We start from the raw sequence: 27,839 nt of genomic DNA, 5'->3' as shown, positions 1-27,839 counted from the left end.
TTTCCTCCCCGCATTACTAGACTACCCGCAGTTGCGTCATGTTGGCTCCTGCGGTTGTCTTTCTGGGTGCCATCTACTTAACCTTTCGCATCCTGGGCTCCCTCCACCAGGCTTACCACCATCGCAAGAAGTCCAAAGCTCTCGGCTGCCAGCCCCCTAAATCCGTCGATACCGGTATTCTCGGTATCACTGGCTTCTATCGCATTGCAAAGGCGGCCAGGGAGAAACGATGGGTTGAATTCATTGCCGATCACTACCAGACGAGTGGACCGACCTTCCGTCAGCAGGCCTTGGGAGGACTCATGGTCACCAACACCGTTGAGCCAGAGAACATCAAGGCACTGTTGGCTACCCAGTTTCAAGATTTCGGCCTCGGGACCCGCCATCGCGAGTTCTACCCGTTGCTTGGAAATGGTATCTTCACCTTGGATGGGCCGGGCTGGTCTCATGCGCGTGGCATGCTGAGGCCGCAGTTCACTCGCGATCAGGTCTGAATATCCTAATAATACCATCAATGAGAACCTACTGACGGATGAGGGCGACTAGGTTGCTGATCTCGACCTTATGGATGGCCACATCACCAAGATGATGGACTTGATTCCCAAGGATGGGTCGACTTTCGACATCCAGCGCCTCTTCTTCCTCTTGACCATGGACTCGGCTACACATTTCTTGTTTGGCGAATCCGTCGGATCAATGCGCACATCCACTGAGTCGAGTCTGCTAGAGAAGTCCACTGTTGGAAACGCCCAAGGGTTCGCTGAGGCATTCAACCGGGCCCAAGAATACCTGGTATCGAGATCCAGAGCTATGGCATTCTATTGGCTCGTTAACCCCAAGGAGTTCCGTGAAGCGAACCAGCTTGTGCACGAGGTGGTTGACCACTACGTACGCCTGGCTCTCGAGGCAAAGCGTCACCCCGAAAAGAAAGAGTCGGGCAGGTACATCTTCGCAGAAGCCTTAGCGGAGGATACCGATGACCCGAGAGTGATCCGTGACAACATGCTCAACATCCTCCTGGCTGGCCGCGACACCACTGCCAGTCTGCTGAGCTCGGCTTTCTTCTACCTAGCACGTCATCCTAATGTCTGGACCAGACTTCGCCAGACCATCGTCGACGAGTTTGGAGACGCTAAACACCCCAACGGAAAGATCACGCATGCTAGACTGAAGGATACTCCATACCTGCGCTATTTCTTGAACGAAGGTGAGCAATACCCTCCTCCCCCGCCGCACCCTATAATATCTCCTAACAAGACCAGTCCTCCGTCTCCTCCCCCCTGTGCCTCTAAACTTCCGTGTCGCCGCCAAAGATACTTCCTTGCCATTGGGTGGTGGGCCCGACGGGAAGTCCCCCGTCTACGTGCGCAAGGGAGAGCTTGTGTCGTACAGCGTATATGCAATGCACCGTCGCACCGACTTATACGGCCCGGATGCCCATGCATTCCGACCCGAGCGATGGGAAGAGAACAGCAAGCGGGGTTGGGAATACCTTCCATTCAACGGCGGGCCCCGGATTTGTCTTGGACGTAAGTTGCCCTACATATATGCCACAGTCACATTACTAACAGTCTCTTCCAGAGCAATACGCACTCACTGAAGCCAGCTACACCATGGTCAAACTACTACAGCGGTACAACAGAATTGAGAATGCCGATCCTGATATGGTGGAGCCGATCATCAATTCCAGTCTCACGCTGTCGCATGACCGTGGTGTCCATATTCGGTTGTTTTCTTCGTGATTTGCCAGCACTGCTGGGATTTTAGCCACATCATCAATTGTTCAAGCCGCCGGATGGCTACGACTTCTTTGCATTTTGACGAGCTACACTTTTCATGCCCCGGGGACAATCCCAGAAATGACTACTTATACTAGCCTGGAATTTTAATATGATGAGATTTTACATTACGTACTTTGACTCTTGATGACATCCTCAAGTGCTATTCCTAGTAGCTCGGTAATACTGTGCCGGAGACAAGAAAGCAACGTCGATACACAAGAAATATATTTTTCATATATTTCGGGGTCCTAGCTCGTCAGAATATAGCAGTTATATTCATATGCTTTGATCATAGACCAGTGATCAACTCGTAGTAATCTTGTTCTTATAAATTGAAATGCATGGCGACAACTCAAGAGTCAATCCAATGGCTAGTATTCACATTGGAAAGCAGTACTACACAGTAGTCAGAAAGGAACGACGACTTCTTGTAATGGATAAGATTGTGATGGTAGCGGGATTTGAAACCGTGACTACCGAATAGAATCCTCCCCCACAGATCCACCCATCTATCTTACCATTTCACCACCACAACTAACAATGTAAAAAAAAAAGCAAAAATGAAAGCCCAACGCGGGGCTCGAACCCGCAGCCTTGAGATTAAGAGTCTCACGCTCTACCGATTGAGCTAGCCGGGCTAGTTCGGTGAAAGCTGAGTTGTAGTTATGCATAATATTCTTGCTTTTTCCTAACGGCGTACACGCATGTTAATTCCAGCCACAGGTTTCTGTGGCTATGCAGTATGTGGCTGGATCCGTATGCGTGCTGAGTCAGCCAATTTCGGCGGCGCGATTCCCTCCACCGAGATTCAACCTATCGCCATTGTTGACGTTGTCTCCAGGTCCATACCTACAGCGACAAGTGGAGTCTTGAATTTTGAGATCCCTAGAATTTGACCAAATACACGACTCATAAAGAGGCGTACCTCATACGTGCATTCATATTTCAGCTTGTCAATTACCTAACCTGGACTGAATACACGTGCTCGCCTATCAGCTGACGATTGCTGGAACTTCCCTTCACTTCATAAATTGCGCTGGATTTTCGCATCTGGCTTTACTATAATTTACTATAGCCATCCTATCCTCACTGACAGTGACAATGGCGGCTGCTCCCAACCCCGGTCAAACACTCCCTAGAATGCCAGTGGTCGTGCCTGCAATGGTCCCTCCCTCGAATGGCGCTGAAGCCTCTACAGGGGCGGCTAGTAACACTGACCCCAGTCCTGATGCCTGGGACTCTGAAACGCAACTCGTTTCCTCGCTCGCGAAGCTTCAGAAGATGGAAGCAATGGTGAGTATTACTCCTTCCAGTCAAGCTCGACAGCAATTAACATTTCTGACAGATCCATCAACTACGGACTCTACTTCCCGAGCGCCTTCTGGAGCCCCTGGCACCCATTGTCAACCCCAAGGCCGCTGCGGGAAGATCCGTTCCCAAGTCCCCGCAGATGCTGTACGAGCAGCTCGCTCAAGCTGCGCGCGCGGGTGTCTCCGAGCTGCAGGAGTTTCAGTCGATGTGGAGAAGTCCCGAGATGAAAGCAGTCTGGGATCGCGTCGACGCGCAAATCAAAGAAAACGACGGCGTGATGCTGCAGCCCACGGGGAAGTGGGAACGAGATTACGATACCATTCTCGCGGATCTCCGTGAGGAGGAGCAGACGCAGAATGAGCAGCAGCAGAAAGCTAATGAGGAGATGGAGCGATCCAAGATCCAGGCTACTGAGGGTGGGTGGAGAGCGATTGTTGACGGCTTTGCTCAGAAGAATGTGCCTGGTGTGCGGGTCTTGGCTAGTCAGAGTGAAGCGGCTGTTACTGTTGTGCTTGTCAAGGCTGGGATAGTGTTCAGGGTCGAGGCTATTGCTGGTCAGGATGGGAATGGGGTTCCTGATTGGCGGGTCTTTACTAGGACGCCGGGGGGTCAGACGCCTTCGAAGGTCGAGACCGCTGTGGCGCAGTGCTTGAATGCGAGGCCGCGACAGTGGGATTTGCTTTATTTGCTTGTAAGACTGGCTCTACTTTCTACGTTACTCGATATGGTTTATGTGGACAAAAAACTGACTTTTCATGTTAGGACATGATATCGTCCTACTCGACTATCAAACAGACACCCTGCGCAAAATGCGCCAAGATGACCGACAGCACTGCAACCCTTCCCACCATTCGGAAGCCATCTTCTACTCCCCAAGAACAGGGAAATCAAAACTGGGAAGCCTATCATCAAGGATGTGCCGAGTGAAAGGGTAACAAAGGAAACATCACAGGAAATATAATTATCGATGGAATGTTCCATTCCGACAATTGCAAAACGCCTCAGCATCTCAAATATATATCAGTCGATCCGAGACTCGTCACCCGCATCGGTGGCATATCGCGGGTGTCACCAGTGCATGTTCTTCGGAACATTCAAGACAGAAAAACAAAGGTGCATTGGCATCACATCTACTCCTCCACATCCAACCGTGCCGGGAAAAAACTGGCCACTTTCCCCTCAACAAGTGGCTCGAGAACCCTGTGGCCGGGACGACGACGAGAGCCGTGCTCGTCCTTGGCAGCTTTCATGACCGTAACCCCCGAGGTCCCTTCCACTAACAACAGCCACCACCACGGTGGACTATCCTTGCGTCTGACCAGGACTAGGTCTTCTTCCTCATACCTAGAGGATGACGATGATGACGATGATGACGGTCGCTGCCGTCGTGATGCTGATGTCGAGGAGCCAAAGAATGGTATTGCTGTGTTCTCCTCTCGCTGTTTGCCTTTGTTTCTCGGCCTTCTCTTCCTGTGACTGCTGGTAGCGTTGTATTTGGGGTTCCAGAAACTTGACATTTTGTTTGCTTTATGACTGATCTGGTCTTGGTCCTCTGAAATAGTCGATGAGGAATCGGTGTCACTTGAGTGACTAGCAAGAGAGAGGATTGAGTCAAGTTAAGGATCACAACAACTTGAGACTCAGAATAGAGAATCAGACGTACTTATCAATGACGCGAAAATTGACATCAAAAACGAGAAAAGCAGATCCTATTTATGCTCAGCAGTCCATGCAGATCCATCTGAGTGCTTGAATTTTATTCATGTATTAATGAGGCTATCTCCTATATTCCTTAATAATTGTCCCTGCATGCATCTCGTATCCCTGTACCTTGTGAAACCTTGTTTGTGAGACATCAACTGAGTTCAATTGATGGGTGTAACTGTGTACCAAAATCAAGAATAGTAGTAGGGTAGTACATACTAGTTACTGTTGGTGTTACCGTCGCTGACGCACCTAATTAGCAGATGACGATGAACAAACGGGGAGATCCGTCTCATATCTTATCTCACTACCCATTGACTCGATCAATCAATCTTTCGAATCTTTCACTTGGGGCATTACGTACAGAACTGTACGCAGTTACTAGTACCAGAGGATACATGCGTATATAGGATATCACTAAGTAGTAGTATATAATGTACATGATAGAATTAGTCTCGGATATCGGGATATTCCATCTACTATATATATATATATATATATACCTCACAGAGTCCTCCTATTCGACATCATTAACTGCCCTACTAGTCATTTGTTGGAATCTAAAGAAATGATGTTCAAATATCATCCTTACTGTTCTAGGGGAATTAGTACTTCGTTGTGTAGTACAGAGGACGGATATATATTATCTTCATTAGGGGTATTGATGAGATACTCCGGTTATGTGGGAATGGTTACGGGGTATTCCTTTTTTAGTACTATTTGTTGTAGTAAGTATCCTTTTCGGGTTATTCTCTTCTTCGTGCTGAGGCATCAAAGTTGGGTGTCATGTTGGTTATGGTGAGTGTGGATTGTTCCACTATTTCAATAATAGTATGGATACTCGGTGCCATGATGGGAAGTGCATAGAGAAAGTTTAGTACCAAATTATCTTTCGGTAGGGTTGCAGTATGGATATGCTAGTTCTGTTCTAATGCTGTAGTAGGTATATATTAATCTGAGGAACTATCCGATACAGTCCAGATAAGTATGTATACATACATCCATGCCATAATTGCAGAGAACATTAAATATAGACAAGCCAAGTGGAGATACAATCAACATGTCATAATCACCGCATGCACACACTATTACACTGATATCCCGCTATTGCTGCGCTTCAAAGGAGTGAACAAAGGTCAATAATATAGAGGAACTTCCCAGCCATTAGTCAAATCAGAAATGGAAACTCGCAAACGCCAATCCAACCCAGCTGATAGATTGCTATCATCATAACTTGAAACGAAATTCGCTTGGCTCAATGCAACATTCTAATGCATAAAAATGTTTCTTTTTGTCGTCGTCATCCGGAGATTACACTCACGTGGAGAAGAGACCGAAGCCACCGGCGAACCAGGTGAAGGACAGAACGGTGATGGCGAACATGCCAAAGGTGAATTTCATCCCTAAGCGTTCGAGTTCGGAGAAAGCGCCGCTGCAGGTAGCGCAGACAAATCCTGTTGAAGTTAGCAGACTGATTACAATATATGAAGGGGATAACATACCATTGAGCGGAGTGTACGGCTGGGAGCTGTACATTCCGAAGATGTAGCTGCTAGCAGCGCTGAGATAGCCGGCACTGGCCGTCTCAGTGATGGCCTTGCTGGCATCCCACACAATCAACGTGTACGACGCCGTCAACAGCGGGACAGTCGCGTTGGCCTGGTACTTCTTGGTGTCCCAGACCACCTCTCCGGTGGGCGACATGGTCATGTTGGACGAGATGGTGTAGGTGGCGCTGTTCAAACTGCACGAAGCGACAACATTGACAGCTGTTGGGCTGATGGTCAAAGAGGTGTAGTTCCATTTCAATGTCACATAATCGCCGATCTTATAGTAGGTTGTGGCACCCAGGGTGGGAATAAGCATGGAGATACCACCGGCACCGGCAGCGGGGTTGATAGAAACACTCGTTGTGCTGTTTGAAGAAGAGCCAGAGGACTTGCCGCTGGCAGTGCCTGTTCCGGTAGCTGACTTGGTATTGGTGCCGGTGGCCGTGGCCGTGGTGTCGCTTCCTGTTGCGGCGGCGGTTTTGGTCGCTGCTTCGGTCTTCGATGCACTCTCGGTGGTAGCGGCGGCTCCAGTGGTTGCGCTCTCAGCTGCGGTAGTATCTTCGCGGGTCAGCATCACACCATACACGAACCACGATAACAATAGGATAAAGGCAGAAGAATGTGAATGTCAACGATGGAACTAACCAGCTCGTCGCAACAATTCGCCATGCGGCGGCCATGGCCAGGCGGAAGTTACCGTCCCCAGCACCAAGAGGAGGCACAGAACAAACAGACGAGACATGGAACGCATCTTGAAAAGTCCGATTGTAGTGTTGTGCAGTTGTGTTGACTGAAAGGCAGAGGGGTCCGTTGACTCCCTTGGCAAAATTCAGGGTCCGATCGACGTGGACCCTTTCCCGTATACGGCGGCAGAAGCGACAGGGGTATTTGTAACTGCGATGAACTGACGAGCAACAGACGAAGCTATACCGGGATGGCGAAGATGAACCGTCGAGCACGATAAGCGATGATCAAATCCAGAGATGAAGCGATACGGGCTGCAGAAGAGGTGTTTTTTCAGGCCAGCGGGACTGAAACATGCAGATCGTCCGATAGATTCTCGGCAGGGTCCAACGAGGGTCGGGGGGGGAAGAGAGATGTAAACAAAGCGAGCGACAGAGACCGATCTGATTCCAGCGAACCTGGGGTGGCAGATAGATAGAAAGATACGACCGATCAAGCGATAGCGAAGGTCAGAAGAGACAAACGACAGACGAGCGAAGCATTGTCCGACCCGAGGGGGGAAGAAAGAAAGACGAGGGCGAGAGACTAAAAGACCAGACGAGCAGCCATTGAAGACGCGCCTTGCCCGATTGGGCCAGGGAGTGAGACACCCGGCTATTTTTGGCGGCCCGCCTGAGGCATCCACTGCATCTGACCCGGTCGGGGATCATGATTTATGCCCTGACCAGCAACTTTGTTTCACCTAGAATGTTCCCTTTGCCTCCCTCGTCGCAGGTATAAAGTTCTGGCGAAAGAATCATCCCGTGTCTGCCCTTCAATGACTATATCGGCTATCCATCTCGCCTCATTTTCTAGGTGCAAGTTCGTTCCCCATACAGTCAGTCATAATCATGGTTTGTTGTAGAAATCAGTCTTTGGTGTCCCCGCAAAGCTGCGACACTAACCGGATCCCGGCAGCCACTATTGCCAATTATTGGCCACTACGATAAGCGAAGAGCGGATGAGAAGCACATCAATCTAGTTTACTTTTAACTGTGGGTTTGCAGCTATCACTCCTGTCAATCATGGAGATTAGAGATAACAGATAGTATAAATGCATATATTTACGTGAGATTATATCTAAACCAGATAATCCTGACTATGCAACATGCCACGCTTCGCGTATAGATAGATCACCTTCCTCCCCAATCATCAAAACTCATTCCCACTCATCATTAAGTATATTAACATTAGTAAGGGTCGATCGTTTAACAGACGTATTGTTACAGTGTGCATTCTCTTTCAGGCTGGGAGAGGCGCATATCCTCCCAGATCCTTCGGTCTCATGATTCATCAGTCACGCCACACTCGTCATAGAGCCCCTGTTAAGGCGCTGTGGCGAGGTCTAGACATCGTGTCTTTAGGAAGTGTATTCGGGCGTCAGGTCGACAGTGCTGCAGGAGGACGGAATAGTGGGCTCCTCATAGCGGTAGATGTAGAAGAGCTGGGGTGCGTTGTGGTACCAGTCGCACACTGCATAGTCTAGTTAGTGGCACGTCCTGACGGTTGTATGGTTATAAGTTCAAAGTCACTCACCTAGCCAGCCTCCAAAGCCATCCTGTGCCGACCACTCCAGACCGGTAGAACCAATGGAGAAGTCATCATCGCCGTATCCAACATTGATCTGAACGGACTCCCATGCTGCAAAAAAAAGTTAATTTTCCAAAACGTCCATGTGGCAAGAGAAAACAAATATGGATCAGGGGAAGGAACAGGAAGTCTAACCTGCATAGTTGTTCTGGACGCCCATCTTGAATCCCCAGGGGAAAGAAGTGCCCAGGTCGAACTGGGTGTGGGTGCCGTTCAGGAAGGCCGGGCTAGCCGTTCCGACGTCCGAAGTGAGCACGGCATCGTTAAATCCCGCACCGGTGTGGTAGGCATAGACATAGAGGTTGTTGTGGTCGTCATTGGTAGCGCCCGAGGTCTTGAGGTAGAAGGATTGGGTGGAGTTGCTGGACTGGCGGGGGTACAGCACCGGGCCAGCAGCCACAGTAGACGCCAACAGGGCAAGAGAGGCAAGGAACTTCATTGTGGATGGTGTGGGAGAGAGGTGGATGAGGAAGTTGGTAAATTAAAATAGAAAGAATATGGCTCGTGGATAGATCCTGAAATAGAACAGTGGATGTGGGAGAAAGGGAGGAGGATGGTGCGTGATAGATGAAGGCTGAAATGGAGGGGGATGGCCAGCGTCTTTATATCGGACAGCCACCACGATTCTTCCCCACAGCCGCAGTTGGGGGGGAACACGGGTGCACCGGCGCCGAAATGCCTACAGTTTACGGGAAAGTTGGAACGAGTGGATGAGGATCCAAGGATAGTGCAGGGGCAGGACAGACTACCAACTAGACTAGGGAAAAGTTTGCGCGAATCTGAGAATAGAAACTTGGGCGAATGCCGACAGGTGGAGGGGGCGGTTGGTGGTTGGTGGTTGGAGCTTGATTTTCCCTCAAGCTGAGGAATACTTTTGAGTTGGCAGAATGAGAGGCAGGCAAAGAGGCAGGAACAACTGGAGGCAAATCCTCTGCTCCACTGCACTTTCGGACTGGCCGCCTTGGTCGTCACAGTCCGATTGGCTGATCCCGTTCTTGGCTGTGCTGGTGGAGGGTCTTGAGCCGGGCCAATCACAGCTGGGCGGCGAATTCTACAGAACGGCTTGATTGGACAGGCATGGAATGAACGAGGATGGCGGGAGGAGACTGGAGTTATCCCCGCATACATACACTTCATACAGTCAGTATGTTCAATAACCTACAGTAGGGATAGATGGGAGTAGTACTATTATTCCCTTTACCCCCATACCAAGTCAAGTTAACAGCAAAAATCCCAACAGTGCTGATCTGACATGAGACAGACCAACTAACTAATTATCTTTCTATTTTTATTTTACCCACCAACAAGACTAACTACTAATCCAATCCTACTCAAAACTTGTAAGCAGTCGATCTTAATCTATCGGCTGATCGGATTTTCACTGACCTTTCTCCTCCATGCCCGATGCCCGACCGATCCCTGCCCAGTCAGATGATTGACTTTTTGTCTCAGATTTTCTCCTCCCTCGGCTCGGATTTCTACCGTTATCCATTCATCCATCTATTCTGTCGTCATATGCCTCGCGGATTGGATCGTCTTTTCTTTCCACAATAAGTAGACAATGAAATTGTTGACATCATACAATAAGAATCATGTCCAGTAGTACATCGTATATGAAGTATCAATTAGGGAATGAATCACTTCCCCTGAAGTCGATCACGACCATCACGTAACTTCACTTGAATAAATTTTAACCTGCAGAAAAAAGTGGACTTTGACTTCCCGATCACACCACCACTCCGATTGGTCTTGAAACAACTCAGACATTCTTACTTACAGCGTCCTAGTAAGAAGTAACTAGTAACTGTCTTGACTTTCGTTCCTGCACCCTTACCAACCCTACTCCGTACTACACCGTGGCTATGCTATCCTCATATCCAGACAAGTCATATCCATCACATACATTTCCCGCCGACTCTGCAACTACACTGACATCATGATTTCTCCCCCGTTCCATTCCCTCCCCTTCTCTGGTTCACACTATTGTCTTTCATGACACAAAACCCACACCCACACCCAACCCACAAGCAACTTAAACACTGGGGCTTGAAAGAAAAGAACGATCCCTATCCATGGAACCAGTTCGTTTATCACGTTCTCTTCCCGCGGGGTAATAGTATCCGCATAAGTTCCTTCTTTGGTCGTGTAGGAAACGTCGTTTAGACTACTACTTACTGTAGCTGAAAAAGAACTCAATAATCAGTCTGTCTACAATGGTTGTACGTCATAGAGATTATGGTTACGTCGTCTGCTTGGGGGTTTTGTGATGATCAGTGCATTTTGCTGTACAACAATGATAATTACTATAGATAGTAGAATTACACCAAGGGGCATTGGATCGACATCATCATCCCACATCCCGAGTTACAGTGTTTCAACTTTCAGCCCTTCGGGACATACTACATGGGTAATCCCTGATACATAATTGTATAGTAGCATAGTATATAGGTATCGACCCTTCCAAAACGCATTTAATCTATCCATCCATGGTTGCCCAACGCCTAATATGATCTCATATCTAGTATACAATATGCTATTATGTGGCAATTATCGTCGCTTGGCATATTCCGGTTTCAGGGCCCATTTCCCGCGTCCGTTTCGTCCCCCCTTGTCCAGCACCGCTATTGTCTTCAGCATCTCCTTGAACTCGGCCGACCGCTGCGGCGTGGTGCAGTAGCGGTTGAAATGATCGATCAACATTTGGGTATATACCGACCCGCCCTGGGCTGTGATGAAGTCTCGAATCATCGTAATGAAATCGACCCCGCTGGGGGTGCGTGATGGCGCGGGACTGTTGCTGCTGCTGCGCGGGGACGGTGTGCGCGCAGAGAGATTTGCCAGGATGCTGGCTGAGGATGGTCCGGCTACTGCGCGTCTGGCGGCGCTACTGCTTCCTCCAAATGCAGGCCGGCTGGGGAGCTGTTCTTCGGGTTTGCCAGCCAGGCCGAATTGGCCCGTCCAGGTTGGAGTGCCAATGGGGACAGACCGCGCTGCCTCGCCCGCTCGCCGCAGCTCCTCTGCTGCTTCTGCTGCCACGCGCTTCGCTTCGGCCTCGATTATCTTGGGGTCGGCTCGTACCACGCGCTTGCCGTTCACGATTTGGTCGTGCTCCAGCGCTGAATGGACCCCGGATCGGGCAAAGATGCCCTCCATGATGCGGGACTCGGAGTTGGCCCCGGGTGCGCCCTTCTCCTGCTCGCTCTGTTGCTCTGGTTCTCCCTGGAATTGTTCGACTGCAGCTACGCCAACAACTTTGCTGATGTCTTTCTTTTCTTCCTGCGCGCTATGTGAGGCAGTAGATGATTTGGTTGCTGCGTTGGACCTGCGCGAGGCGCCATCACTGTCTTCATATGTGACGTCCGCATCTTTGAAGATCTTACTGGTTTCGGTGGGACCTTGCCCTTCTTCTCCCAGGGAGAAGAGATCATGGAGATCGCTCAGCTGGAAGGTCTGGCGTTGCTTGGGATCTCGGAGAATTTTATTCGTAAGAAATTGCTTGAAAATCTGGCGATGATAGATCTTCTCTTCTATAGTGCCCGCTGTCATAAGTCGGTAGACGGTGACGTCGCGCTTTTGTCCTAGTCTCCAGGCCCGCTCCCGCGCCTGCACATCGGTCGAGGGGTTCCAATCGGGGTCGTATATAATAACCCGATCAGCACCCGTTAAATTCACACCCAGCCCACCAACCTTAGTGGTAAGTAGAAAAACATGTAGGCTTGGGTCATTGTTGAACTCGTCCACCATAGCTTGCCGGTGCTGGATGGGTGTAGTGCCATCCATTCGACGGTAGTTAAATCCGGACAGTGAGTTCACAAACTTCTCCAAGATATCGAGCATGATTCGATGCTGTGTGAACAGCAAAGTCTTATGCCCAGTATCCTTCCATAGCTCCAGCAGCGACTTGACGACCTGCATTTTGCCGGACTTTGATCCACCACCATAGCCTGCCGTTGAAGACATCAGCTTGTGGTTTTGTAGATCGGGATGGTTGCAGATCTTTCGTAATATATCGACACCGAATAAAACTTGCCGACGCCCGTTGAGGATGGATTTCATCTCCTCGGAACCCAGGAACGCCTCATATGCTTGTCGCTGAGGCTTTGTCAACTTGCAGAACAGCACTTGCTCACTCTTCTTGGGCAGATCCGCCGCAACATCAATCTTGAACCGCTGCAAAAGGTATGGACTAATGGCATCCTTGAGGGTCTCGGCACATTTGGCAGCCGTCTGGACTTGCAGATTGGAGGCATTCGCGTACCCACCCTGACGGATGGGGAACTCGAATTGATTCCGGAAGTTCACCAGAGTCCCCAGACGCATTGGAAAGACAAAATCGAACAAAGACCAGAGCTCTGTGAGATTGTTCTGCATCGGGGTACCTGATAGGATAATGCGATGGGGTGTTCGAAGTTCCTTGCAGTGAATAGTAATGGAAGTGTTCGGATTCCGAATCTTGTGCCCTTCATCCAGAACAGCGCAGCCCCATTCAATCGGGATCACGAGAGACGCATAGGTCTGTAGGCCCGAGTAAGTAGTGACCAGTACATGCCCTTCTTCCACTACACGCTTGACGACCTTCCTCGCTGCCTTCGAGCCACTGGGCATGCCACGGGAACTCGAAGCGTTCCACGACTGAGACAGAAGAGCATCTTCTCTACTGCTCTCATTCCGGATGTTGACCATTCCACTACCGGACGTGTGCAGGATGGATACACGAAAAGGAGGCCACCAACGGTGGAACTCATTCACCCACTGCTTCATGACCGTGGCGGGACATACGACAATGACCGGCTTCGTCAACTTTTTGCTGTAATGGAGACCAGCAAGGAAAGATATGACTTGGATAGTCTTGCCAAGACCCATCTCATCGCCGATGATGCCACCTACTTGCTGTTGTTGTAACTCCCATAACCACTGTACTCCGGTCTTCTGATAATCAAACAAAAGGGGATGTATATCACCGGGTATTCGATACCCGTTGTCATAAGGCATATCGGCAACTGTGGGATGAGGCATGAACCATTCTTCCTGTTCATCTTGATCCACCAAATCCACAGTGTCTCCAGCAGCAACTTCTTCGGGTCTATGGCTTGCAGCACGAGCTTCAAGCGCTCTTTTCCTAGCAGCAGCTCTTCGACTGACCCAATATTGAAGCCTAGCTTGATAGAGCTGTTCATTTCCATCATCCATCCCGCTGAAATCTTCAACATCACCTGAAGTCTTTGGAGCCTTTACCGGCTTTGCCGTACGTTTTGGCCTCTCTTCAGGTAGGAATTCTTCTTCATCTTCCGATACAGACGACTGCCTTTCAGATTCAACATAGCTAGCAGATTCATCCTGATCCTCAAAATTATCTTCGAAGGATACCTTGGTGTCTTGTTCAATAGCTTCTTGTTCGTCATCATGAGACTCGCGGTCTATCTTTCGGCGCTTACTTGCTCGAGAGGTAGGCGCTTCATCCGCTATGCTGGATTCGGGAGTCTCGTCGAACCCGAACCCAGGTCGTACGAGATTACGATGTGAAACAGCTGACCGGTTTTTCACCTGCTCCAATGCTTCCCGTTCATCGCGTTCGTCCTCTGCATCAATCAAGGCATCCTGAAGACTGGCAAGAGGACCATGATTTGGCCCCGAGCTCATGTTGGAAAATGGCGTAATCTTTCCCGTTCGAATGAGATAGTCCCGGCGCGACTCATTAGGCATGCGGCCAGTCCCGGCGGTCTGAGAACCAGCTTCTTGTCCTTGATGCCTTTCGTCCATTCTTTGCTGGATTTCGGTAAGGTCAGTTGCCAGTGCCGCATTGCGGCTTTCCAGCTTCTCAATCTCATTTCTGATACGGACTCTCGCAGATGTGCCAACTGGCTGCGACAAACGTTGATGCAATTTCAAGATTTGGCTCTCGAGCTTCCTGGAATCATATAGTGTAAGCTTCACGCATACATCTCAGCATTATCATAACCATACTGTTTTTCTAGTGTGGTTTTCTCTAATCTCTTGCTATCCCGTTCATCAGCCTGCTCCATGAGCAATTTGTCGGCCTAACATAGTCGTCAGCATTCTCAGCTCATTTGAGAATTGACCAGTAAAATGTACCTGACGAGAAATGTCCCTTTCGAGATCATCCTGATCACGAACATCGGCCTGCAATTCACGTAATCGACTTGCTTCATCGGCGATTGCCGAATGCCCTTGGTTTAAAGCTGCTTCAGATTCAGGTGGATCCGATGCTGATGTTGCTTGTTGTTCCGGCTGTTCTTCCTTTTTAATTTCTTCATCCGAGCCATTTTTGGACGCAGCGACATCCACATCGTTCACATTTGCGTCATCCATGATCCTGTGGATATTTCTAGATGAACAGCGCGATTATCAAGTCTGATAAATTTCACGATTGTCTCTTTATTTTCCACTAATTTATTGTGTGGCCGTAGTTTATAGTCGTTCTTAAAGGAGAAGTAAGAGTTATGTGTGATATTTAGTGGTCATGAAAAAGATGATACCAGGGTCATTGCAGCAAGTGGCGTCACCGATGTGTAGCTAGAAGTAAGCCTGGCAGGTTTTGATTTAACCAATACCAATTCTTGAGAGTCAGTCTATAGCGCAAAAAGCTATTTAATACGCACAGGCTCTGGAGGTGCCAGCCCGACTGCGAGAAAGTAAGAGTAAAGAGATTGAATCTCCGAAGGCTGGATGGGACTGGCGATGGTCCGCGCCGGACCATGTCTACAAGAACCGCGACGATAACCATAGAGCCGGCAGAAAGATTTCACCGACGGCAGCCTGGGACTCACCGCCCTGGTGCCTAGCCCATGGGCGGTTAGTCATCCACCACGTAGCCTCCCACGTCACCGGGACTGGTTAGGGCCCGTGTGTTGCCTCAGTCCACCTCACACACCTCACTCAGATGATAGATAGTGTCATCACCCTACTGAAATCCCTTGAGCTTCGGGTATGCCCTCCGGTGCCAATCTTTCATTATGAGGAGGAGTGGAATTTACCGCCTGGTCTTGGTTCCGTATGTGGTTGGGCCTGGAACAAGTGCAAATCAAATGTTATGAGGGTTGGCAACCGCTTTCTGCAAACGGCCATGACGCAGAGGGAACCGTAGTACAGAACTCGAGACAATTACAATCACCAGTCATGGATGGCATTAGCAACCGTCTCTGGTCCAGGTCATCCTTTCCCCCAAATCAACAGCAGGAAAAGGCATTGTTGTATTAGGTCTGCTCGTATAGCGAGCTATACCAAAACAGTGCCGTTGGACTTGAATGCCCAAGGGGGCAGCGGATGCTTCCGAATGAAGGCAGATCGTCGTCCAAGAGGTTGGTCGCGAGGCAGGCAAAAAGACTCAGACAGACATCAAATAGTCTAGTCGCCATGATTATTTAATTGCCTAGTTACACCTTGATGTAGGCCAAAATTAATGTTGGTTTTAACCCTGGACGGTGGCTAGATGGGAATGCTAGCTAGTATTTAACTGCATTGGTCTTTCCATTCTCTGGCTTGTTGTGTGTCTTGTCTGTGTTCCTCCCTTTCATTTGCCTTTTGGAAACCGGGGTGGCCTCGATTTGCTGGCAGTCGATTCATCATCTATCGACAAGATCCCTACCAATCTGCCTGCACGCACGTACACTCACACCCTCACTCACACACACACACTCTCTCTCTCACCCACACTCACACTTGTCTTGCAGAGAGGGGAGTTGTGGAGATGAAAGAGGGGTCCTCCCCCAAAGTCGTGAGATCAGCCATTAGAACAACAGTCAGTATCTAGCGAAGAGAAAAAAGAGAGTAGTATCAGGGTTGGTCCGTGGGTGGCTCTTTCCCGGCACCATTCCATTTGCAAAACAAACGCCCCCAACCCAACGGCAGCCTGAGGCCCGCCGTCGGATCTCGCTGTTGCTCAGTGCTCACTCACAGTCAGTCAGAGTCAGAGGGTATCTCCACCTCCACGAACTGAAATCAACTTACCCTCTCTTCCCTCTCTTCTTTCCCTTCCCCCTCCGCACTAGTTTCACTCAGTGCCCATCGTCTGGACTTGCTTCCAGATTACCCCCCTTTACCCATATCTACACCTCGGCTGTATAACTTGCTGTCTGGATTCCCATCCTTCTCTTGGGGGTTCCAACAGTTAGTTGGTTCAGTCGCCGTCCTTCCCTTCCCCCCAAACCTAACCGACCAAACCCCCTTCGCGTGTCAGCTGCCGCATCGATATTGGCTGCTGCGTCGCACCCGTCATTGTGGATTGCGACCGCCCACTCCGTCCGTCTACTGGCCGCCTCCCCTCTCGCCCCTTCTGAGCCCTCATCATCAGAACAGCCTGCTGTTCGAATAATGAGGTTCGACGCAATTCGAATCTAGCTTCAATTCCTCCGTGTCGTCTCCCCTTCAATTTTCGATTTGCACCACCACTGCCCGGTGTCCCGCGTCGTCTCCGCCTGATTGCGCTACGTGCGTCTGCCGTCCCCGCTGCTACTATCTAACCCCCGATCGTGGTGCATGTGCGCTGTCGACACTGATAAATGATCATCATATGTCCGATCTGATCTGATCTCCCACTTGACCTTCACGAGACGCCCGCTATACGGGAGGAGGAAGCCATGGATTCCCAGTGGCAGGCATACCAGGATCCCTTAATGGGGCATCCCGCGCAGTTCAACAACGGGTTGACGTCTAATCCACAACAGCTAGCCTCAAAATACGGCGCCCAGCCACAGCACTCGCAGCCGCCGGTGGGCTACACCTACGAACCCTTCCAGTCTCCTGGCACCACCGCCAAACCATCTTCGATCGGTGCGAATTCCAGAACTGTCTCGATGGCTTCGTCTCCCGCTGCGACGCCACGTAGTCGGGATTATGTCACCGATGCGGACACCACGATGGAGGATGCGGATCCGTACAACCGGGCCAAGTACTCGACAAGACCGACCCATCATAGCCGACCGTCATCACAATATTTCCCAAGCGAAGAGTCATCAGCTGCTCGCAGGTACTCTCCTATGAATGTCTTGTCTCCTTCCATGTCGTTCAATGCGAGTCCTGGGAAATCGCATAACTCGTATGCTTTCCCGCCCGGGCCGAATCAACCACGGCGGTCGCCGACAAGAGGTTCAACCTACGCCTCACCACCTCAGGCGTTCCAATCACCACCCTGTGAGTATCAACGCTTGCGAGGTATTCAGATTTTGAAAGTATAGCCGCTAACACCTCTCCCAACAGCTGCGTCACGTCCCCCTAGACTCCCCCCGCTTCAGCCTACGGACATGAGCCCTGATCAGTACTATCCGCCCTCGGCAGGCTCGCAGCTCAACGCCGCATTTGCACAAGATGGAAGGTCGCCGCGCTCTGCGTCTATATCCGGTGGAAGCCAGCAGCCAGGCCGAGGCCCTGTTCCGAAGTTCCAGAAGATCAAGTCAATCCAGGAACTTCAACCACGCACGAATGCGCAGCCACCTTACAGACGCGCCAATCCTGATGGTGGTTTCATCAGCGTAAGCACACGGACATTAAAGGCTGTGGGATAGGCATCTGCTAACATGTGTACAGCCTCTGCAAGCGTTAACAACACATCTCCCCGCCACTTATCGAATATGCAACCCGGGCTTCAACTATGAATCGTCCCGGAACCCGAGGCGTGTCCTTACCAAGCCCAGTAAAGGCGTGAAAAACGATGGTTACGATAATGAGGATAGTGACTATATTCTCTATGTTAACGACATATTGGGCAGTGAGGAAGCCGGCCACAAGTACGTCTAGCCCTAAAGCGTGCTCCACGAAGTTCCTCTGGGATTTAAGCTAATCGCGTTTAGGAACCGTTACCTTATCCTTGATGTGCTGGGCCAAGGAACCTTCGGTCAAGTCGTCAAGTGCCAAAATCTAAAAACCGGGGAGGTTGTAGCTGTCAAGGTCATCAAGAACAAGACTGCGTATTTCAACCAAAGTATGATGGAGGTGTCGGTCTTGGACTTGGTAAGCGTCCCTACCTCCGCGGCTCGAATTTATCGCACCTTTTCTCACAACTGTCGCAGCTTAACAGCAGATACGACAAAAATGACGACCACCACTTGCTCCGCTTGAAGGATACTTTCATCCACCGACAGCACCTGTGCTTGGTGTTCGAACTGTTGAGCGTCAATCTTTACGAACTGATCAAGCAGAACCAGTTCCGGGGCTTAAGCACGACGTTAGTACGCGTATTTGCTCAGCAACTTTTGAATGCATTGAGTCTTCTGAATAAGGCACACTTAATTCACTGCGATCTGAAGCCGGAAAATATTCTACTGAAGAAGTCAGCAACCCCTCCAAACACCTTCGAGTTTGCTATGCTAACTTTGCTCCATTGCAGTCTCGAGAGCCCCATCATCAAAGTCATCGACTTTGGTTCAGCTTGTGACGAGCGACAGACAGTCTATACCTATATCCAGTCTAGGTTTTACCGCTCACCAGAGGTCCTTCTTGGCTTACCGTACGCGCATCCCTGAGGCCCGGCCTCGACATGTCATTGCTTCCTCTATGAAACTAACACATCTTTAGCTACTCATCCGCGATAGACATGTGGTCTCTCGGTTGCATCGTCGTCGAGTTATTCCTAGGGTTGCCGCTCTTCCCTGGTTCTTCGGAATACAACCAAGTCTGCCGCATTGTGGAAATGCTCGGCCTGCCGCCAACATGGATGCTGGAGATGGGCAAGCAGTCAGGGGAATTCTTCGAGAAGACTCAGGACGAGTTCGGTCGCAAGACATATCGCCTTAAGAGCCTAGAGCAATATTCTCGAGAGCATAACACGAAAGAGCAGCCGAGCAAGAAGTACTTCCAAGCGTCCACCCTGGAAGAAATCATCCGCAGCTACCCGATGCCGAGAAAGAATATGAAACAAGCAGAGATTGAACGAGGTAGATTATATTCGATCCCCCATACAGATATCTGCTAACTATTATCGTTAGAATTGAACAACCGGGTAGCTTTCATTGACTTCGTTCGTGGCTTATTGGCCATCAATCCCCTTGAACGTTGGTCGCCCCAACAGGCCAAACTGCATCCTTTCATCACGCAACAGAAGTTCACAGGGCCTTTCATGCCCCCGATGAACCTGAAGTACTCATCGCTGAACAAGACTGTTGCTCCCGGAATTCAACAGCAGCAGCAGGCAGAAGCTGCCAGCAAGCAGAGGGCCGCACAAGCAGCCCATGCCCAGTCAGCCGCACAGAATGCCTACGCTATGCAGTTGAATCAGTTCCACACACCCACGCATGCCCAGCCGCCGCCAATGTACAATGGAATGTTCACTGGTCATCAGCAAGGTGCCCCTCCGCCGTACCCTACTCAGCCCCCGGCCTACGGTCATCAGATGAATCTCATACCCGGCCAAGTGCCCCAAGCACAGTACGCGCCATCCCAGAGCCTCTACGCGCAAGCAACGACAAGGGCTGGGCGGCAACGGGCATCTACCATGGATCCTCAGGGAGGAGGCATCCCGCCAACAATCCAGCGCGTGGCCAGCCACCTCGACCCCAATGCACCTATTCGGTTACAGCCAAGTCCAGCATATTACCCACCGCCTCCAGATGGGTATGTCGATCCCAATTCCGCTGGTCAGAGGCGACGAGGAAGCCGTACAGGCGGTACAAGAAACCGCGACTTCATTCGAACCCTTGAGGATGGGGTGTTGGGAGGTGAAGGCTTCATGGGCCAAAACCAGTGGCATTGAGACCATGCATACCCAGGAACAGGCCGATGGCACATGGATGTTCATCGGCCTGACGGACAAGCCATTTTCTCTTCTGTATAGGCAAGTGTGTGCTCCTTTAAGCGTCCATCGCCAGAAGCTAGACGCAGGGCTACATTCAAATGGCCTCCTTCCTGGTATTTGAGAGCCTGCTTGGTTTTAAGCTCATTACCATCAGCTTTCCTCGAGACCTGAATAGGTCCTTGGTACGTGTGAGTTCTGTCTCCATGAAAGTCCTGTGACAGCCGGTTTGCCTTGTTGTTAGGCATGGGACAGATAAAAGTCCCCTACGTGGCAGGCAGCATAAGTTCCCAAGGGATATTTTTAACTTCAGACCTCCGCCGTGGCGGCGAATACGGATGGCCTGCTCGTCAAGCTACAGCAGCACGCTACGGTGGACAGGTGCTCCTTTCCCTATAGTTGAGCGCTGCAGTGCTTCCCGATGCTCATCCTCATTTATTCCTTTTCCCCTGTCAATTCTCCTAGGTTCCTGTATGTGGCTGTTTTCGGCATAGCCAGGAGTACTCGGAAAGAGGTGATTTATGTTGATTCTTGAATTTCCATTCTCTTCTACCCAAATATTCGCACGGAGATCCCACCTGTTATGTGCTATGCAAGACATGTCCTTTTTGTTAGTTCCGTCCCTTTTGCACGATTCAAAGAGCAACATGACTGTAACTTGGATAGTAAAATATGAGATATGAGGCCCGAGTTTAGATGGGCTGGAAAAGCTAGGCTGCTTGCTCTTTTTCTCTTCCCCACGGGGGGGGCTGTGGGTGTGGTGTGGTAGTAGTAGATTGAATGCGACAAATCGAACACGGGAAGCGTGGTGGAACTCCAATAAGCCGGGAGAACGCTATAGTTTCGTCTGGTCTCTGCGCCCGAATCTCCGCAATGTATGTAGGCCGTGGATCTTGATCTGACAGGGTCCCATTAGTGAAAGTAAATAAAACTAAATCCATTGAGATCTGGAGTTGAGAGGGGAAAAAGAACAAAGGCATCCGCGTCCCGGAGACTGGCCGCCTGCCTGTTGTGGTTAGGCGCCGCCTCGCTTAAATTTCGTGTGTGACTCGCGCCGCCCAACCTCTGCGGCTCGGAACCCTCACAACGGATTTTCCTGCCAGGCAAAAGAACCAGCCCGATCCGCCTTACCAACCTGCGTGTTATCCCCCCGGCGACGACTGAGACCGCCGTTCCTCGATTTCCGCGACTTTCCCGATCTCCAGCGTTTGAATAATATCCGCAAACATGTCGCGTTTCTTCTACGGTGGCGGTAGCGACAGCGAGTCCAGCTCCTCTGACGAGGAGGAGCTCTACAGTGATCGCGAGGAGGAGGAGCAGTCCGAGGAGGAGTCCAGCGAGGAAGAGTCTGAGGAGGAGGAGTCCTCGTCCGATGACGAGGATGCCGGCAAGACCGGTGCGAACCGTTTCATGAAGAATGTCTCCGAAAGCGAAGAGAGCGAAGATGAGGAACGAGTAACTATCGTCAAGAGTGCCAAGGACAAGCGGTTGGAGGAACTCGAAAACACCGTCAAGTTGATCGAAAATGCCGAGAAGATCAGCGATTGGGCGGTCATCTCGACAGGTGCGTTTGGCCCTGATATCAGAGGATGGAATTACGGGATCGGCAGCGGAGGGAAGGATGGGTTTTTGATACTAACATCCGTTTTCTAGAGTTCGACAAGCTGAACCGTCAAATCGTCAAGATTGCCCAGTCTGGCCCCACCCCCAAGATCTACGTCAAGACTGTTGCGGACCTGGAGGATTTCGTCAACGAGACCATCTCGAAGCAGAAGTCGAGCAACAAGAAGATGAATGCCAGCAACGCCAAGGGATTCAACGCCGTTAAGCAGCGTATCAAGAAGAACAACAAGGACTACGCCGTTCAGATCGACAAATACAGGCAGAACAAGGATGGCTTCATGGAAGCCAAGGAGGAAGTGGCCCGCCCCGTCGCCGCCGCCCCTCGCCTGACCAAGATCGAGCGTATCGAAGCCCCTGTTCTTTCCACCGCCGGTGATGACGATGGTTTCGCAACCGTCGGCCGTGGCGGCAAGACCCTCCAGTACACCCCCGAGAGCATCCTGAAGCACCTCCGTGTTATCGTCGAATCCCGCGGAAAGAAGAACACCGACCGTCTGGAGCAGATCCGCACGATGGAGAAGCTGTTGGAGGTTGCCCAGACCCCTTACCAGCGTATCCGCATCTACTTGACCATGATCTCCACCCGCTTCGATCTCACCTCTTCCTCCACCAGCAACTACATGGCCGTCGATCAGTGGAAGTTCGCCGAGCAGGAGTTCGCTACCCTTCTGTCCGTTCTCGAGAACAACCGCACCTATGTCGTGACCGAGGGTGCTGAGGAGTGGGAGGATGATGAGAAGCAGCCCACCCCCGCCCCCGGCGAGGTCCTTCACATCCCCGGCAGCATCGTCTCGTATGTCGAGAGACTGGATGATGAGCTCACCCGTTCCCTGCAGCACATCGACCCCCACACTGCCGAGTACATCGACCGTCTGGGTGACGAGAAGCAGCTGTACGCCAACCTCGTCCGCACCCAGGCCTACGTCGAGGGTCTTACTCAGTCCGAGAAGAGCGACCCCCGCCAGGACAGCCTCAACCGCGTGGTCATGAGGAGATTGGAGCACATCTACTTCAAGCCTTCCCAGGTCGTCACGATCCTGGAGGAGGGTACCTGGAAGGTCCTTCCCTCCGAGCTGGACACCAACATCACTCCTCGTGGCAACACCGGCGATGTGACCAACCTTGTGCAGACCCTTTGCAGCTACCTGTTCAAGCACAGCGACGGTATCATCCGTGCTCGTGCCATGCTGTGCCAGATCTACTTCCTTGCTCTGCACGACCAGTACTACCGCTCTCGTGACCTGATGCTCATGTCCCACCTTACCGAGAACATTGCCAACTTCGACGTTTCCACCCAAATCCTCTTCAACCGCACCCTTGTTCAGATCGGTCTGTGTGCCTTCCGTGCTGGCCTGATCTACGAGGCCCAGAACACCCTCTCCGAGGTCTGCGGCAGTGGACGTCAGAAAGAGCTGTTGGCTCAGGGTATCATCCTCCAGCGCTACTCCACCGTCTCGCCTGAACAGGAGCGTCTGGAGCGTCAGCGTCAGCTGCCCTTCCATATGCACATCAACCTGGAGCTCCTCGAGTGCATCTACCTCACGTCGAGCATGTTCCTGGAGGTTCCTCTGATGGCTCAGACTTCTTCCTCCCCCGAGATGAAGCGTCGTGTCATCTCCAAGACCTTCCGTCGTATGCTGGACTACAACGAGCGCCAGGTCTTCACTGGTCCCGCTGAGAACACCCGTGACGGTGTCATCATGAGTGCCAAGTTCCTCGCCGCCGGTGACTGGAAGAAGGCCGCTGAGATGCTCAACTCGATCAAGATCTGGGATCTGATGCCCCAGCCCGACAAGGTCAAGGAGATGCTGTCCCAGCAGATCCAGGAGGAGGGTCTCCGCACCTACCTCTTTACCTACGCCCCCTTCTACGACAGCCTCTCCATCTCCACCCTGTCTACCATGTTCGAGCTCCCCGAGAAGAAGATCGCCGCTATCATCAGCCGTATGATCTCTCACGAGGAACTGGCCGCTGCTCTCGACCAGGTCAACGACGCCATTGTCTTCCGCAAGGGTGTTGAGCTGTCCCGTCTCCAGTCCCAGATCGTTACCCTCGCCGACAAGTCGATGAACCTTCTGGAGTCCAACGAGAAGACTCTCGAGCAGCGTACGCAAGGTATGGCCAACGCCTTCCAGCGCGATCAGGGCGCCGGCGCCCGTGGTGGCCGTGGTCCTCGAGGTGGTGGCCAAGCCCGTGGTGGTCCCAGATTCCCTGGTGGCCAACAAGGTCGTCGGCCCGGAGGACAGCAGTTTGGCGGTGGTGCATTGGGCGGAGCGATCAAGGCATAAAAATGATTTCTAATGGCATTGATTTCTTTTTTCATGGTTCTAATGCTCCTTTTTCTTGGAATTTAAACTGCGTATGATTCCATGTGTGCTCTTACCCATCATGGTTCCTTTTTTTCTTCAACTTTTTTCCCCGTTGGGCCACTCTAGCCCTTTTTTCACTTAGAGTTCTCCTACTGTCATGCATACCGTATTTTTACTCTCCGCAGATGAATATCACGTTTGGAATGAACGATGGACATACAGAGCCTGAAAAGTCTAGATTGTGTATCAAAGGTTGAAAATCAATGCACGCTAACGCTTTAATCACATGTACAGGTCGTAGATGCTCTGAAATCAAGCATTCCTCGGTAGATCAAAGATAAGCTAGGGTGGTCGCTTTAGCACCCTATCAATAGTCCACCAGTCAGGATCCTCAACAGACTTGGGTATGATATATTTGACATGACGGGGAGGAATCCATAGCAGTCTCGGAATAAAGCCACTTCATCTTGGAACTCTGCATGCCCCTTCCATTCTTAGGATGTCCCCAGACAAGAGCAACGATTAGTATATATCTCCTTGCATCCAGTACCCGCTGGACACTTGCGCCAGCCCCAACGCCCAAGATTGACCCTGAATATATCATGATAACAAACAGCAGTAGCCTTCGGCAAAGCATGCTCACCCACTGTCATCTAGCAGGTTTTGAGGTGACCAATACTCATTTTCCTCCGCTTGAGCATCCAGCCAGACAAGGCCATCCGCCAGTAGATCATCAATGACGGTCTGTGCCCGAGCCTTCTCCCAATTCAGATTCGCCTGGAGCATAGAGATGCTCACGTAGCCAAGAACCTGAATAGCCTCGAGGACTGTAGCCTGATCAGTGTTTAGCTCCTTGGGAATCGATCGAATATATTGCTTGCTGCCGACATGTACAATCGAGAATCCAGAGCCTAGGGGCTCCAGACTCTTGACAGCTCGGAGAACATCGTCACTGCATGTCGCATGTCAGTTACTGCGTCACTCGTTGTGGGTAGAGCAAAGGGTGAGTGAGTACGTACTCTGTAACCTCCAGTCCACTACCAATAGCTTTCCCCTTGCCTACTCGTTTCCGACACTCCTCAACACCGATTAACCCGCCGTTCTCGCTTCGCGTAGCGCGGCAAAGTTCCACCACTCTGACAGCGACCTCAAAGTAGAAGTCGTTCATGTCCCCACCCATGATCTGCGTCCAGAAGCTGCCAATCTCCCCTAGCCCTTTGCGCGCATTCTTTCCTTTGACATTGCTGGCTGCGAGGGGATCGACTCCTATAGCATTGCACATGCGGGCAAACTCCGCTCGAAACGTCGGGTTTGATTTGATCGTGGAGCTGTGTTCCAGCGCGAAGGTGTGGAGTAATGATTGGAATACAGACAGTTGCGTCTGTAAAGAGGAGAGATGCGAGGAGCGTAGATTGGCGCCATGATTCGCAAATGACTGGCTGGCTTGAGTGCGATTGGCGAAGGCGCCGAGTCCAACTCCTCGACGAGTAGCCATAGCGATCAGGTGTCCGCTCTTGAGGAGGGTTCAATTATCGGAGCGCGTGGGGTAACCACGAGAGCGCTAGATAGATGCGGTCATACTGCCACTGGCTCTTATCAGTAATTGTCACCTGACCAGCGGATACCCTGATATCGATAAGGGCTTGAAGAATCCCAAAAGGAACAAATGGGCGGGCCAGGGTGGCTAGCCGTATGCGGCTTAGCGGGGTATCCACCCACACAACCCATTTTTCTCGATTCGCAGCGGCTTTTTTCTTCCTTTTGATCTTCTTCCAGTACGACAGCCTTCGCCAATCGCCCAACTCGCGAACTCTACGGACCGTCACAATGGCCTCCACTGCTACGTGAGACTCCCTTTGAGATTCCCCTGCGGCTGATCGCTCGAGGTGCTTGTGAGGGTTACAGATATAGTCGTCCTTTCTCGCTGGAGATGCTGCGACCTGAAAACGGTTGCTGAGCACCAGCTCGATTTTTCCCGCGACCGAGCCTCGCCCCTGAATCGCCTAAGACTTCGTTAGGAATATGAGGATTGGGTGTCGGCACGGTCTGGGGTATTGAGGTTGAAGGCACTGTGAACCTTCTCCTTGAAAACAATTGTTGTGAGCTATCGTCTTGTACCATTGCGCCGTGATAGGGCATGGTATGGGCGAAAAGCGTCAACACCACTTCCCGAGCGTTATGCTTGGGGTTTTGTCGGATGAGGATTATCATACTTGGTTGAAGTCGCCGCCGGCTTGCGAAAGTTGCTGCTGAAAATGCGTGACTAGTAGTGAGCTGGACCGCGCGGGCTCGACAAGTGAAGGAAAAATATTTTTCCTACCTCACCGATCAAATGGATGTCGTCGAGTGCTTTTTTTATCCTATGCCTTCAGTATGAGAATGTGGCACTATAGCTGCAATTCTTACACTCGGCGAAAGTCTGTGTAATCACTGCGGACAGACTGTACTGACCTTAACAGCACTGTCCCCACCAAGGAGCAGGTTCTCGTCCCCGAGACCCTCCTGAAGAAGCGCAAGAGCCAGGAGCAGGCTCGCGCTGTCGCCCGTGAGGAGGCCGAGAAGAAGAAGGCCGTAAGTTTATACCATTTTTTCTCTATTCCCTTTCCCTCTTCTATAGTGATGACAACAACCACTACGCGACTAGACTACGGTCGATGCTGTCGCTTCGTTAACCATCTTTCGGGGCTGAAAAAAGAAGCTTCAAATGATTCTTAATCCACAAGTCATTTGTCAAGACCATCTGCTAACAGATGAATCCAGGCCAACAAGGAGAAGCGCGCCGTCATCTTCAAGCGTGCCGAGTCCTACGTCAAGGAGTACCGCGATGCTGAGCGCGAGAAGATCCGCCTTGCCCGCGTTGCTCGCAAGGAGGGTAACTTCTACGTTGCTGACGAGCCCAAGCTTGTCTTCGTTATCCGTATCAAGGGGTAAGGCAATTCCAACATGCTATGTCAATAGTATATGATATTAATAGCTCTATAGTATCAACAAGATCCCTCCCCAGCCCCGCAAGATCCTCCAGCTGCTCCGTCTGCTCCAGATCAACAACGGTACCTTCGTCCGTCTTACCAAGGCTACCCAGGAGATGTTGACCATCATCAACCCCTACATTGCCTACGGTTACCCCAACCTCAAGTCCGTCCGTGAGCTCGTCTACAAGCGCGGTTACGGAAAGGTCGACAAGCAGCGTGTTCCCCTCACTGACAACCAGATCATTGAGGAGAACCTCGGCAAGTACGGCATTGTCTGCATGGAGGATCTGATCCACGAGATCTACACCGTTGGCCCCAACTTCAAGCAGGCCAACAACTTCCTGTGGCCCTTCAAGCTCTCCAACCCCACTGGTGGTTTCCACACCCGCAAGTTCAAGCACTTCATCGAGGGTGGTGACTACGGTAACCGTGAGGAGAACATCAACGGCCTCATCCGCCAGATGAACTAGATTCATCATCATCGGTGATGGGCTTGTCCGTACCGGGTTGTTATGAGCTCCGAAATTTCCTAG

General features: G+C 51.1%; 10 protein-coding genes and 1 non-coding gene across 11 annotated transcripts; 5 read left to right on the top strand and 6 right to left on the bottom strand.

Annotated features, from left to right (window-relative positions):
* Positions 1-38: 38 nt before the first annotated feature.
* Positions 39-1,742, top strand: AtWU_00676 (cytochrome P450; the record flags this gene model as incomplete). Its single annotated transcript, XM_035495791.1, has 4 exons — positions 39-488; positions 547-1,207; positions 1,263-1,529; positions 1,582-1,742. The coding sequence occupies 4 exons, from the start codon at positions 39-41 to the stop codon at positions 1,740-1,742; spliced, it is 1,539 nt and encodes a 512-aa protein (XP_035351684.1).
* A 604-nt stretch (positions 1,743-2,346) lies between these two features.
* Positions 2,347-2,419, bottom strand: AtWU_t22. Its single transcript has one exon. It is a non-coding gene; the product is annotated as a tRNA-Lys (tRNA).
* A 463-nt stretch (positions 2,420-2,882) lies between these two features.
* AtWU_00675 (RNA polymerase II mediator complex subunit MED27 domain-containing protein) lies at positions 2,883-4,019 on the top strand (the record flags this gene model as incomplete). Its single annotated transcript, XM_035495790.1, has 3 exons — positions 2,883-3,074; positions 3,127-3,783; positions 3,855-4,019. The coding sequence occupies 3 exons, from the start codon at positions 2,883-2,885 to the stop codon at positions 4,017-4,019; spliced, it is 1,014 nt and encodes a 337-aa protein (XP_035351683.1).
* Positions 4,020-4,222: 203 nt separating this feature from the next.
* Positions 4,223-4,609, bottom strand: AtWU_00674 (uncharacterized protein; the record flags this gene model as incomplete). The annotated part of the gene is made up of 1 exon (XM_035495789.1): positions 4,223-4,609. One exon carries the CDS (start codon positions 4,607-4,609, stop codon positions 4,223-4,225), a length of 387 nt encoding a protein of 128 aa, XP_035351682.1.
* A 1,504-nt stretch (positions 4,610-6,113) lies between these two features.
* On the bottom strand, positions 6,114-7,097 carry AtWU_00673 (uncharacterized protein; the record flags this gene model as incomplete). Its single annotated transcript, XM_035495788.1, has 3 exons — positions 6,114-6,250; positions 6,299-6,904; positions 6,992-7,097. 3 exons carry the CDS (start codon positions 7,095-7,097, stop codon positions 6,114-6,116), a joined length of 849 nt encoding a protein of 282 aa, XP_035351681.1.
* A 1,332-nt stretch (positions 7,098-8,429) lies between these two features.
* On the bottom strand, positions 8,430-9,098 carry AtWU_00672 (uncharacterized protein; the record flags this gene model as incomplete). The annotated part of the gene is made up of 3 exons (XM_035495787.1): positions 8,430-8,542; positions 8,606-8,710; positions 8,795-9,098. The coding sequence occupies 3 exons, from the start codon at positions 9,096-9,098 to the stop codon at positions 8,430-8,432; spliced, it is 522 nt and encodes a 173-aa protein (XP_035351680.1).
* Positions 9,099-11,206: 2,108 nt separating this feature from the next.
* AtWU_00671 (DNA-dependent ATPase RAD26) lies at positions 11,207-14,989 on the bottom strand (the record flags this gene model as incomplete). The annotated part of the gene is made up of 3 exons (XM_035495786.1): positions 11,207-14,567; positions 14,624-14,697; positions 14,753-14,989. 3 exons carry the CDS (start codon positions 14,987-14,989, stop codon positions 11,207-11,209), a joined length of 3,672 nt encoding a protein of 1,223 aa, XP_035351679.1.
* Positions 14,990-17,256: 2,267 nt separating this feature from the next.
* AtWU_00670 (putative protein kinase Yak1) lies at positions 17,257-20,363 on the top strand (the record flags this gene model as incomplete). Its single annotated transcript, XM_035495785.1, has 8 exons — positions 17,257-17,809; positions 17,876-18,147; positions 18,203-18,402; positions 18,466-18,625; positions 18,685-18,944; positions 19,002-19,121; positions 19,190-19,548; positions 19,600-20,363. 8 exons carry the CDS (start codon positions 17,257-17,259, stop codon positions 20,361-20,363), a joined length of 2,688 nt encoding a protein of 895 aa, XP_035351678.1.
* Positions 20,364-21,629: 1,266 nt separating this feature from the next.
* nip1 (translation initiation factor eIF3 core subunit c) lies at positions 21,630-24,313 on the top strand (the record flags this gene model as incomplete). Its single annotated transcript, XM_035495784.1, has 2 exons — positions 21,630-21,966; positions 22,056-24,313. The coding sequence occupies 2 exons, from the start codon at positions 21,630-21,632 to the stop codon at positions 24,311-24,313; spliced, it is 2,595 nt and encodes an 864-aa protein (XP_035351677.1).
* Positions 24,314-24,973: 660 nt separating this feature from the next.
* AtWU_00668 (ESCRT-II subunit protein SNF8) lies at positions 24,974-25,829 on the bottom strand (the record flags this gene model as incomplete). Its single annotated transcript, XM_035495783.1, has 2 exons — positions 24,974-25,286; positions 25,354-25,829. The coding sequence occupies 2 exons, from the start codon at positions 25,827-25,829 to the stop codon at positions 24,974-24,976; spliced, it is 789 nt and encodes a 262-aa protein (XP_035351676.1).
* Positions 25,830-26,161: 332 nt separating this feature from the next.
* Positions 26,162-27,776, top strand: AtWU_00667 (60S ribosomal protein uL30; the record flags this gene model as incomplete). The annotated part of the gene is made up of 4 exons (XM_035495782.1): positions 26,162-26,178; positions 26,794-26,905; positions 27,095-27,261; positions 27,317-27,776. 4 exons carry the CDS (start codon positions 26,162-26,164, stop codon positions 27,774-27,776), a joined length of 756 nt encoding a protein of 251 aa, XP_035351675.1.
* Positions 27,777-27,839: the final 63 nt, after the last annotated feature.

Source organism: Aspergillus tubingensis (assembly GCF_013340325.1).
Source record: "Aspergillus tubingensis WU-2223L DNA, scaffold_2, whole genome shotgun sequence".
Classification (NCBI taxonomy): Eukaryota; Fungi; Ascomycota; class Eurotiomycetes; order Eurotiales; family Aspergillaceae; genus Aspergillus; species Aspergillus tubingensis.
This window is presented reverse-complemented; position numbering and strand designations above follow the sequence as displayed.